General features: G+C 44.5%; 1 protein-coding gene and 1 pseudogene across 1 annotated transcript; one reads left to right on the forward strand and one right to left on the reverse strand.

Annotated features, from left to right (window-relative positions):
• The first annotated feature begins 6,638 nt into the window (after positions 1 to 6,638).
• On the forward strand, positions 6,639 to 9,348 carry LOC124674309 (deSI-like protein At4g17486). The gene is made up of 4 exons (XM_047210347.1): positions 6,639 to 6,917; positions 7,576 to 7,863; positions 7,943 to 8,023; positions 8,645 to 9,348. Exons 1-4 carry the CDS (start codon positions 6,797 to 6,799, stop codon positions 8,779 to 8,781), a joined length of 627 nt encoding a protein of 208 aa, XP_047066303.1. The 5' UTR covers positions 6,639 to 6,796; the 3' UTR covers positions 8,782 to 9,348.
• A 743-nt stretch (positions 9,349 to 10,091) lies between these two features.
• On the reverse strand, positions 10,092 to 12,952 carry LOC124669342 (annotated as a pseudogene).
• Between the last annotated feature and the right edge of the window lie 227 nt (positions 12,953 to 13,179).

A 13,179-nucleotide genomic window follows, 5' to 3' on the forward strand; every position in this document is an offset into this window, starting at 1 on the left:
ATCACTCGAGCAGCTAGCAGGCGCCTAGACGACGGTCACGTCGGCGATCGACTTCAAACGACCGGTTCCTCCGCCTCTTTTTTGATGCCACGTTGGGCCGCGGGAACCACAACGTCCTCCGTGACAATCCCCGTCACCACGGTGATATCACACTTCACGCTGAAAGTGTCATCCTTAAGGTAACGGGGATTATCCCGCAATCCTGCCTTAGTTACGAACTGGCAGAAACCGCGTGGCTCTCCCTTTCCCGTGAAGGTTCTGCATCTCGAGCTTTCCCTGCTGCCGGACGCCACTGGGTAGCCTTGCTGATCGAGCAAGCTGATCTTGTACAGAGCTCTGACTTTGCCGGTCTCGCTGGGATCAAGGCATGCAGAGCAAGATGGATATCCAACCGTTGCAGTTGTAGTCGCAACCGTCGGGGTAGTATCGCAGGCACCAGCGACGGCCTCCGACTTGGAACGAACTCGACGTGAAGAAATTGCCGACGCCGAACCCTGTGGTGCGGGAGTAGCCATCGATCTTGAGGACATGCGACCCGGACGCGGCCTTGGCGACGATGGTAGATGCGGACATCCCGCAGGAACCTCCGAGGGAAGACAAGGACGAGTTGGACATGGAGTACGATCAGGGTGCAGCAGCGGGAGATGGAAAGTTTAGAGAGCGGCAGAATGGTGTGGGAGTACTGTGGGGGGTGGTGAGGTTCTTATACACGATGATCGTCGCTGCTGCATTTACTCGATCACGCAACGTGCATCGGTGACACGAGCAGTCGACACCAATTGTGTGTGGCGGCGCATTCATGCTAGCATACGAATCACCAGAGACGAGGGGGAGAAGCCAAAGCGGTTCTTTGGCGCCTCTTGTTCTCCTATACCCAGGCGCTTCGTTTTGCTCCCGCCGGCAGCTCTGACTGAGATAAAAATGAGATTGAGTTCTTGTTCACCCGCCAGTTGAGTAGTTGACCAACAAGTGGCTTCATGCTTTTTGCACCTGAACTAAATGATGTTACATTGTTGACGTGACAACCTACCACAAGAAAAATCTGAGAAAATCATTATTAAAAATGTGTGAACTGTTAAGCTATGTAATACTATAGTATTCATATATACGCTGGTATAGAGTAGTACTCTACCCATACGTATAAATCTTGTATACCCCGTGTAGGGTTTTTCTAATGCAACCCGGCCCAGATAAAGGGCACGGTTCCAGCCTTACACACATGGTATCAGAGCTGGCCTCCCGATGTCTAGATCGGATCGCTGCTCCTCGATCGGAAAAACCTCCTCGGTGGTGATCACTGCACGTAGGACCTCAAGAACTCTAGACACCAAAATCAATGACCCCAAAACAACCCTCCGTCTGTGATCGATCTGCCGTGACTCCCTCCCTCCCAAAAACACCTACAACCCAAGAAACCCACGACGAACACCCAAGATTTGATGGCTTTTTCGTCAACTGATGTGACGCACCTGGCAGCTGCCCTTGGCGCTCCCCCGACGGAGAAACTACCCCGCAAAAATCACCTATTCTGGAAGACCCACGTGCTTCCGGCACTTCATGGCGCGTAGGTTACGGGGCTGCTAGACGGCTCCGATCTCGCCCCCACCAAAACTATGGAGGTAGAGAATGACAAGACGAATACAAGTTCCTAGCTAGTCAAGCCTATGTCGTCTGGCTTGGACGAGATCAATCTATGGTGAGCTATCTTGTTCAATCCTTGGATTCTGATCTCCTTTCCCAAGTTGTTGGACTCAAGCATGCCCATGAGGTTTGGTCCACTATTGAGGAATTATTCTCCTCGCAGTCGTGTTCCCGTGTCAACATGCTAAGGGGCGCACTAGCTAACACAAAAAAAAACTTGAGATGACAACGACCCAATTCATCGCCAAGATGAAGGGATTTGTATCGAGCTTGTTGTTGCTGGGAAGAGAGTAGATGATGATGAATTGAAGGGGTACATCCTAGCAGGTCTTCATGGCGAGTATACATCTTTTGTTGCATCAATCAACGATATTCCCACTACCACCTTAACGGATATGTGTTCTAAACTTCAAGCATATGATTATAGACAATCCACCTTATCTAAAACCGAGCAGACTACCACAGTTCTGCAGTCTTCAACAAATGTTGATGCTCGTGATGGCGAGGGAGAGTATTGCCGTGATGACCGTGAGCCTCCGCGTCGTGATGGAGGTGGCTACCGTGATGGTGGTCACTATCGCCAAGATGGACGCGGTGGCGAACATTACAAGCGTGATGATTACCAGCGGCGCGATGGGGGGCACTATCATCGTGATGCTGGTGGTCGTCCTCGCGAGCGTGATGTCGGTGGGCGTTACCGCCGTGATGATCATGGTGCACCCAAGGGTGTCGTGGTCGTGGAAAAAAAAATCATATTCACTTTGTTGACACGACCTGCCGAATCTACAAGAAGTATGATGTCACCCCTGCCAGTGAGTGTTGGTTGCGCCATGCTGATCGTGATGATGATGGGGATGACTCACGCCATGAGTGATGATCGTATGGGGTCGACACTAACTGGTACATGGATATTGGGGCCACTGATCACATTATTGGAGAACTAAACAAGCTGCACACTCGGGACAACTACATGCAACATGATCAAGTCCATAATGCCAGTGGTACATGTATGACAATAGAGTATATTGGTTGCATATCCTCATAGTTCTTTACAATTACGCAATATATTGCATGTTCCCAGTGCCACCAAAAAACTTTTATCAGCTCATAAAATTGCTCAGACAATAATGCTTTTGTTGAATATCACTCTTTCTTCTTTTTCATCAAGGACTAGGCAACCAAGCAAATCATGTTTAGAGGTCCCTGTCATGGCGGCTTATATGCCCTAGTGTCCACTGATGCCGGGCCTCACAATCATGCTTTTATCACCATCAAGCCATCTTCATCCACTTGGCATCGTCATCTAGGGCATCCATCATCCTTCATTGTTCAATAAGTTATTAGGAAGAATACTCGCACTCCACAAAAATAAATGCATATGTGTGTGATCCATGACAACAAGCAAATAGCCATCAGCTGCCATATCCCACTTCTACTAGTGTATCGACTGTTCCTTTGGAACATGTATTTTCTGATGTACGGGGTCCTGCCCGAGCCTCGATCTGTTGGAAAACACTGGTACTATGTAAGCTTTTTTTATGACTATATCAAGTTTACCTGAATTTATTTGCTTAGAAAGAGATGTGATGTGTATCAAGTTTTCCTTAACTTGCAACAACTTATTGAAATGAAAAATTGGCCGCAAAATCATTACTATACAAAATGATTTGGATGGTAAATATGAAAAACTCACTATTTGAAAAGGCGACGCACATGCAACGTTTAAGCACGCTTAGGCACTAGGCGATAGGCAAACGCCTCGCCTAGGGCATAAGGGGAAGTCTAGACAGGGCAAACAACAAATTGCCATCTCCAATAATAAATCATGTCATATTTTCCTTATGAGTCAGTCATATTATAATTGTAGTTGTTGGCAGTTTACTCATTTACATGCTCTAAATTAATGTATTTTCACATATAATAACATATATACATACTTGATGGTAAAAAAATGTATGCCCACCTAGGCCACGCCTAGGACGCTTAAGAATTTCCTAGGCACTAGGCGAATACCAATCGCCTCGCTTACGCCTAGCGCTTTTTCCAACTAAACAATCAACTACTGTTCGACTTGTTCTTGCTATTTCTATGTCTCAAGGGTAGAGCCTAAGATAGCTAGAAGTCAAGAACGCGTTTCATCATGGCGTTCTGGAGGAAGAAGTCTACTGTGCATCATATTTGCAAATTGGACTAGTCTCTTCATGGTTTAAAGCAGCCCCCTCACCATGCTTGGTATTCTCGACTAAGCTCGAAATTGCAAGAACTTGGCTTCATACCTTTCAAGGCTAATGCATCATTGTTTCTCTTCAACAATTCAGGTATCATAATGTTTATTCTGATATATGTTGATGGCATTATTGTAGCTAGCTCCTCTGATTCGGCCACCTCAGCCTTGCTACATAATTTGAGTGTGCACTTTGCACTCAAGGATCTTGGTGACTTGCACTTTTTGTTGGTATTGAGGTCAAGAAATATTCTAGTGAACTCATCTTGACACAGGAAAAATATGCTACAGATTTTCTCCAAAAGGTTGACATGATACATTGTACAACTTGCCCCACTCCAGTATCAACCACGGAGTTGCTCTTGGCCCTGAGGATAGTACCGGAAATTCAATTCGGCACATGGGAGCATATGCTCCTGCCACTGGAAAACATTCTCAAATGTTCAAAAAAAATCAAAAAAAAAATTTCTCACTTACGTATCAACATTTTACGTGCGCACATCAAGTCTTGCGAAAAATCGACATTTTTTTTGACTTGTATAAAAGACAAATCAAACGTCTCGTACACAACCTTTTTTACACAAAAATTTGTCTTTTTACAGATGACACTTAAAATGTCGGTTTTCCGTGAAACCACTTTACTGAACGTGTAAAATTTCAAGATGTATCCACTAAATTTTATGTTCAAATTTTTCAACATTTTAAAAGTACATTTAAAACAATGTTTAAAAACCGGGAGCATATGCTCCCGGGTGCCAAAACGGCACTCCCATACAAACTACTAAGTATTGTTGGTGCATTATAGTATTTGACACTAACATGACCTGCTTTATCCTTCTTAGTGAATAAAGTTTGTTAGTATCTTCATGCACCTACCATCACTCATTGGACATCAATTAAATGTATACTACGGTATATTAAAGGTACAATCAAAGTTGGTTTAACTTTTCGGAGATTTTCTTCTATTCTCCTCACTACCTTTTCAGTATGTAGATTGGCCATGCCGCCTTGATGATAGACATTCCACTGGTGTTTTTGTTGTGTTTCTTGGTCCAAATCTAATCTCATGGAGAGCTAGAAAACAAGCCAATGTCCCATTCCAGTACAGAAGCAGAGGGTAAGGTGTTGGCCAATGCCACCACTGAATTGATTTGGATTGAAGCCTTAGTTCGAGAATTAGGAGTATCTCTTCGACATCGTCCATGTCTTTGGTGTGACAATCTTGGTGCCACATATTTATCTCGCAAATCCCATCTTTCATGCACAGATAAAGCATTAGAAATTGACTATCACTTTGCCAGAGAACGAGTTGCAGAGAAACTTCTTGATATAAGGTTTATTTCTACCAAAGATCATCTTGCAGATGGTTTCACAAAAACCTTAGGTGTTAAGGATCCCGATGAGTTTAAGCGTAATCTCAACCTCTCTCGATGTTTAGATTAAGGAGGGTTGTTAAGCTATGTAATATCCATATATGCGCTAGTATAGTGTAGTATTCTACCCATATGTATAAAACTTGTATATACCTCGTGTTGGGTTTTTTCTACACCTACATAAACATGCAACCCGACCTAGGTAGTGGTCACGGTTCCATCCTTACGCACATGAACATCAAATGTAAAAAAACATAAAATGTTTATATAGAGAAATATCATATATAAAAATATTAGAAAAGTGGTTATTTTAAGCGATCCATCCATTTTACTTCTAAATTCGAGAGATTAGAAAACCAGAAGTTTATTCAAAGTAGGATAGCAATATGTACGATACATATTGGTTATGGAAGTGAGCCTAGCTCACTTGGTTAGGGAAGTGGATATACAGCCCAACCACCCAGGTTCGGGTCCCTAGGGACGTGAATTTAGGTTCTTATTATTAAAAAAACAAAATCACTGTAGGGGCTTCCCCTACCGTATCCCTTTCAAAATAAAATTGTACGATACATATTCTTTTGGAATAAAACCTGAAGTTTCAAGAAAAATCACATTTTCTAAAACAAAATCACGAATCTTCCTCAACTTCTTCTTTTCCCATATTGTCATTAAGAAGTCTAGGATTTCCAACATTTTTTTTGCATTGTTCAACTAGTAAATCTTATTTTTCTACTTAGCAGTTTTTTACGGTAATTTCTTGTGTTGCTTGTGTTGCCAAGTATCCAAAAATGCTTTGATTCGAGGAAGGAACAAAATCTTCCTAGTTTTGGGCTTTTGGCCTAGTTCGACACTGTAAAAGCTGATACAGTATTCAACTAGCCATGAGGAGCAATACACAAACCTTTTTCCCTTCTTCAGTGCCGCGAGTGAGAATAATTTCAACAATGCATTTTTCAAAAATTTGCAGCTGCATGTAAGCATGTTCGTGTCGAACCACTATGTGCAAATTGCAGCTGTCTGTGCATCAAGAGGAAATTCACCGATGCTTTGTGGAGTCGGCTCGCGGGCACCGTTGTCGGACGAGGAGCAGACAGCTTTCTTCTTTCTTTCTCACTCTAAAAGTCAAACTCACCGTCTCACTTACCACCGGGGCCCACCGTATCCCGCCCCTGCCGTGCGCGCGCCTTTGTGGGCCGCGAGTTGTGACTCCCCACTAAAAACAATCAGACAGCTCTCACCGTCACCAAACTAGACTAAAGATTTCTCCACCTACGAAACAACCCTATAGCATCACTGACAGACTGACCCACTGTTTGGCTGTCCTACATGTCAGCCACTCTAAAGAACGCAACAGCAAGAGCAACGCGTAGCAAAACCATCAGGATTAAGCATCAAACTAATCTTTCCCTTCCCCTCTTCCCAAACAAAAGCAAAATCAAATCGAAACGGAATAAAACCCCTCTTCCCCAAGCACTAATCCGGACGCGAATGCTGCGCCGGTGAGGAGATCTGCAGCGCCCGTGGGCATCACCGGCAGCGGCGGCGGTGGCGGGCAGGCATGGAGGCCCAGAACGGCGGCGGCGGGGGCTCGCCGGTGGTCCTCAACGTCTACGACTTGACGCCCGTGAACAACTACCTCTACTGGCTCGGCCTTGGCGTCTTCCACTCCGGGATCGAAGGTTTTGATCCTCTGTCCTTCCTCTCCATGTACTTGCTGGAACTTGATTTGGTTCGTAACTTCGTACTGTACATGGATGATGTGCGGATAGCTGCTTTGATTACCTTGCTTGGAAACATGCCAGATGTTATGTAGAATTGTAGACGATAAATGCTGCCAGGGAAAAGCTATTTCCAGTTGTGCGGGGTGTAGGGGAAAACCAATAATGAAAGAACAATAGTGAATTATGATGATGCATGTGTGCATCTATTGGCAAGGGTTGGTGGCATACCCCTGGACAGAATTGTGAGTGAGGTTTTCGTGCCAGCATTATCAGAAGAAGTATTGATTGACATGGTATTGGCAGTTTGGCACATTTCCTGTATGTGACAAGCTAAAAGTAGTAGGTGGGTATTGAGCTGAAATAACCAAATGGTAGAGTTATAGCCTTTCTCTAGCCTTTATGACTAGTTCTGTTCATTGAAAGCAATCTACATGTTACTGATCGGGCCGATTCGGATACGGAAATACGGCATTTTGAAAAAGCATGGATATGAGGATACGTTTTAGTAGCTTTCTAAATTAGAAATAAATTTACGCTTTTATCTGTATCAGTTTTTGTTGCTTGTACTGAGTTATGAGCTTGAACTCATTGTTTTATTGTTAATGGAAATGAACAGTTCATGGTTTCGAATATGGGTTTGGAGCACATGATCTCCCAACAAGTGGGGTTTTTGAAGTGGAACCAAAATGCTGCCCTGGCTATGTCTACAGAAGGTCGATATGGATGGGCACAACTGCGATGTCTAGGGCAGACTTTCGCTCGTTCATCGAAACTCTCGCGGGCAAGTACAGTGGCAATACATATCATTTGATTTCAAAGAACTGCAACCATTTTACAGATGAGGTCTGTAAGAACATTACCAAAAAATCAGCCCCAGGATGGGTAAACCGGCTAGCAAGAGTGGGTCAGTATCACTAGCTTTACGTCTTTTTTATCTCCCTGGCTTGCTCAGAACAACTGATTGTATTTTGTTAAATTATTAGGTTCCTTTCTCAACCGTCTTCTACCAAAAAGCATTCAAGTCTCTACTATTAGTCACGGAGCAACTTGTCCTGCATACTCTGGTGAGATTGTGTCTCCTGCCTACATTTTACTTAATTTGCTCAGATAGTTGCCTGCTACTATTTTGAGTTAAATTGTATGCAGTTATTAGCTACAGCTTGTTGTGTAGTAATTCACATTCTAAATGACCTGTATACTTCAAGATGTTAATATACATTTTAGTGCTATTGTTCGTTGTATGTTTTGAATGATGCATACCTCCGAAATTTCTTACTAACAAATAATAACAGAACATTCTGGTCACCCAATAAATATGGTTGTGTAGTGCTAATACATTTTGTTTTCTGCCTTCCTATTTTCTGTTTTAAAAAAAAAACCTGGGCTATTAGGTTGGTTTTCTTCTACAGATTCATTGTGAAAAAAGAATTATCCATGGTGTTACTCTTGTTGGGGAAACTTACATAGTGCAGAGAACAATATTAAAGATTCTTGGTTTCTACTGAATCAGTACTATTTCCCTCTAAGTCACTTCATACTATCGTGGAGTACTGACATTTGTGTCCCTTGTTATATTTGCTAGTTTTTTCTTGTGAACTCCTGTAATTTCTAGGTACTAGTTACTGACATTCTTCCTTTTCTTTGCCATAAATGCTAATATTTGGCTGTTCTTGATTTTGTACTAGATGATGATATGGATTCAATATCTTCATCCATTACTGGGGATAGTGATGTGGATGAGCTGGACCAACACCTGCTACCAGAAGCGGTCGTTGATCTTCACTCTATACATGTGACACCAAAACTTCCCAAAGATCTCTGAATTCTCTGATCATTTTGGTTCCCTGCCGCAGTTTAACAGTTGTACACCGCAAAGGGTGGAGCCGACGTTTTGTGCCTTTCCTCGACCTAATAAACAATGCCTTCAGGTTTCTTCTCCCCAAGGGTCGAGTTATTCTTGTTCAGTTGTACTTCTCCAGGCTGCTTGTTATCCAAGTATAGTTCAATGTTGATTGTATTGATTCTTTTCTGACGAGTATTGTTGTATACGCACATAGGAATTGTCTGGTGACAAGGTCACTTTGTAACTCTTCTTTTTTGTTAGCTTCATTGCCACATAATTGTTAGGCATTAGTATATTGTGTTCTTGTGTGCTGCCACGTCCATGCAAAATGCTGCCATCCTTCGCTGCCAATGTCCTGATGTTGTTAAGAGAGACGGGATTGGCACCAAACTTTGGTCCTGTTAGCACAAATTTGGAACCCTGGTCTAGCGCAATGTTTGTATGGCCACGGAATGTTTACCCAATTAACATCATGTAACACCAAATCAATCTATTGTAATTTACATGCTGATTCTTCGTGTACTACTCCAGTGAGATTGATGGCAATACCAAGGCGGAGACTGAATCACTTAGCCAACATCAAGAAGCTATTTATTTCTTGGAATCATCAAGTGCAACCAGCATTTGGCTGGAGAAACGCACGTAAAAATCCACCAGCTAGCTCATAACACATGATTTGCACTCCTACTCACAACTAATTTATACCCAGAATCTCATGTGATAGCAAGAATCCAGTTAGCTTCGTCTTCAGTTATATGTAAAGAAGCATCTTAGACCCCAAGAAAATAGTTGCCATCAAAGAATGGCCAACACCTAAGACTATCACTCAGTTGAGGAGTTCTCTTGGTATGGCTGGTTATTACAGAAGATTTGTCAATAATTATGGGATCAATTGTAGGCCATTTCATGGCTGTCCAAAAAAGATTAATTCCAGCGGTCAGATGCTCAAATTGAGGCCTTCACAACATTGAAAAATTAATAAAAAAAATTCAAACATGCGTTGATCCATTGTGCATTTGGGCTACTTGTAGCAGTCTTCTGACAAATACATATTTGTGGAAGGCTTGTACCAAACACTTGTTCCATTCTGTATGAAAACTGGAAAACAGCACAGCCTCAACGGGCATCTTTTTGAAGAACATATGGTAAATCAACTGATAAGCAAACAATAAAATTACTACAAAAAACTATCTACAATTACACAGCATTGAGACCGTGATCCAGTGAATACATTCCCCCCCCCCCCCAACATACGGCGAGTAATTTCACCAGTATTAATCTGTGCAGCTACCAGATAACACCTGAAAGAATGATTTAAATACTTTCCCATGAAGACCTCGATCCAATAGACTTCACAAAATGCTACATCCATCTTTTAATGCCCTATGTTTGAACAGTGAATTTGATGTAAATTGTGTCATGCAGCAATTGTCCATAATGCCAGCGGGTGTTCTTCACAGCTATAGTCCGCCGAGAATCTTCATGATCCCCACCTGAAGCTTCCTCATCTTGCATCTTTTCTATTATCCCACTTTCCATTTCAAAAAGTTCCATCTTGTCAAGCCGTATAAGGTTCTCAATGCCTTGGGGTACCTCAGTGAGCTCATCGCAACATCCAAGGGATAATACATTTAAATGTAAAAGACTTCCCTTTCGAAACTCCAACTGAGAAAGGTTACACAACTCATGTAGGCTAAGTTTTTTGAGAACAGGAAAACAACCTTCTGGAAAGATCAAGCTCTTTGTGTTGCATGCATTGACCAGACTGAGATGTAACAGCCTGGGGAGCGATGAAAGCAATCTAATTGAATCTCCGTTGATCTCAGATGAACACAAACGCAACCGCATGAGGTTGTCAAGGCAGCCAAACCATGAAGGCAACTTGCCTCTTGCTAACATCCCTGTCAATGAAAGTTTCGTAGCTTTAGTGGTGGTGGATAAAAGGGCTCCAGGTCCATTGTAACATTAGCATCTCGACTAACAATCCCCAAGCGCGAAGGCCGCTCATTTTGGAGATAGATGAGGCCAAATGAACAAGAATGCTCTCATGCATACCAAATAGCTCTAAGCTCTTCATAAGTTTCAAGCTCCCTAAGGATTTGACTATCTTCTCATCAGCTTCAATGTATTTAAGGGTCCAGTAGGCAGGTTAGATTTTGTAGCCCCCGTGGAAATACAACTGCCCTGCCGGGGGTCGGATACCTAAAATCTGCGGATTGACGTCTATACAATATCGGGTGGCGCAGGCTCTTGAGCTTTGTTATGCTAGGCGGTAATCTCCGGACCATGGACCACTTGGCGTCTAAAGTTTGCAAGTGATGTAATTTTCCCAAATCCAGTGGAAGCTCTTCAATAAGGGTGGAACGGATGCCAAGATACCGCAGATTCGGAAGATTGGACGAGTGAGCTAGGCGGTTTATCTATCCGAACGAACCATAAGTTTAATATGGTTAATAACCTAAATCTAGACAAGAGTGAAGAATCCATATCTGACATAAATGCATTTAAGGAGCGAATCAATGTCATCTTTGGAACCGGTAGATGATCACTTTCGTACCTAGGTCAAGTATAAGATGACGGATCTTTTTCCTTGACTCCAATGGTGGCGGACACCTTGAGAATACGATGAACCCTTCCTTTGTTGACCTTTCCAGAATCAAATCCCCGATAAGGTCATGAATGCAGAGCCGCTTCGCTCGTCCAAACTCATTCTTTAACATGACCCGCAACGGGTTACGTTGCACTAGCTGGTTCGGGTAATCATCCGCAATCTCCTCCATTGTGCTCTGGCCCTTTTCCTCGATATAGCCTTCGCAATCCACAACCTCGATGAGAATTTTCCTTTTGATCGGGAAATCCTCGTGGTATATGCCACAATGGAGGAAACATCTTTTCGGGTGATATGGCAGTATCATCGATACTTAGATTCAGTATGCTCGACACTTGCTTAATTCCGGAATCACTCGCTTTCATTCCATTGAAGGTCTGTCGTGAACATTCTTCCAAGCAAATTCGGTTTTCTTTAAAGCAAGAAGATTACCAATTGATACAATGGCCAATGGTAGGCCACAACATCTGCTAAGCATCTTCAAAGCCCAACCCTCCAAATGACGCGGCACTCCCGGGTGGCATCTTCCCTGAATGTGGTGTTACAAAACAAGGACCATGCTTCCTGCTCGTGGAGCGGCTCCAACATGATGATCCTGGTGGATGCTGCCAGCGAGGCAACATCTTGACTGCGCGTCGTGATGATTATCCGGCTCCCGGTTCCATCATCAACAAACGCATTGCGGATTTCATACCACGCATTGGCATCCCAGACATCATCCAGCAACAACAAGCACCTCTTCTTGGCAAGATGCCCATGCAAAGCCTTCACCAGCGACCGGTAGTCCATCTCGTCAATGTCCCGCGGCATGCCGGCACCGATGTCCCGATGCAGTTCTTTGGAAATTTTCCTAAGGAGGTCCTCTGTGGTGAAGTTCTTGGAGACAGCCACCCACGCAGCGCAGTCAAAGTGGCGTCTTGCGGCGACTTCCTTGTACACGTTTGTGACCAGAGTGGTCTTGCCAACGCCACCCATCCCGCAGACAGCGACCAGCGTCTGCCGGGAGTCGGCGTCATCCGTAAGCCATTTCATCAGTAACCTTCTGTGCGCCCCAAAGCCGACGATTTCCTCCTCCTCAAGGAAGTGCGCTGCTTCTGCCAACTTCCGGCTAGCGACGGCCACGGCGGCGCCGTCGGGAGAGCAAGCCTCGGCTGAAGAGCGGATGCCGTACCGCTCCTTGGCGTCCGACAGGCCGCGGAGCCTCGCCCGCGCCTTCCTCAGCCGTCCGGACAGAGCGAACCACGCGCCCAAGTTGGCGCAGGCGCGGACGAAGCCGCCGCCGGAGAGGAAGGCGTACTCGTCGGCGACGTCCTCCAGCTCGAAGCCGACGTCTCGCACCTGGTCCACCCACGCAGAGGCGAGCGGGTCGGCGCCGCGGCGGGAGTCGGCGAACCGGAGGAACGCGCGGAGGAGCTCCAGGTCCCGCGCCGCGGCGGCGATTCCCGAGCGGATGGCGACGAGAGCGGAGGTGTCGACGGCCGCGCTGTGGGATAGCGCCGCGGCGACCTTTGCCGAGAGGGATATCGCGATCATCTCCGCCATGGCGTAGCTACTGGGCACGGAGTAGAGTGGATCTCTGGAGAAACGGTAGGCGCGCTAAAGTCAACCGTTCGGGCAGTCGGGATGGGACTTTTCTTTGACCAACAGCATTTTTTTTTTGAGAGAAGTTCATATTACCCCTTAAATTTGTCTTAAAAGTTCAGTTGTCAATCCTCATCTCTGTTTTGGTTCAGTTTTCACCCTCAAATTCTATTAACCGAAAAATTGCC

Source organism: Lolium rigidum, chromosome 7 (assembly GCF_022539505.1).
Source record: "Lolium rigidum isolate FL_2022 chromosome 7, APGP_CSIRO_Lrig_0.1, whole genome shotgun sequence".
NCBI lineage: Eukaryota > Viridiplantae > Streptophyta > Magnoliopsida > Poales > Poaceae > Lolium > Lolium rigidum.

Coding starts and splice junctions, on each gene's coding strand:
- LOC124674309 (XM_047210347.1), top strand. CDS start 6,797: ATGGAGGCCCAGAACGGCGGCGGCGGGGGCTCGCCGGTGGTCCTCAAC. Junction 6,918..7,575: donor CTTCCACTCCGGGATCGAAG/GTTTTGATCCTC, acceptor GGAAATGAACAG/TTCATGGTTTCGAATATGGG. Junction 8,024..8,644: donor AACTTGTCCTGCATACTCTG/GTGAGATTGTGT, acceptor ATTTTGTACTAG/ATGATGATATGGATTCAATA.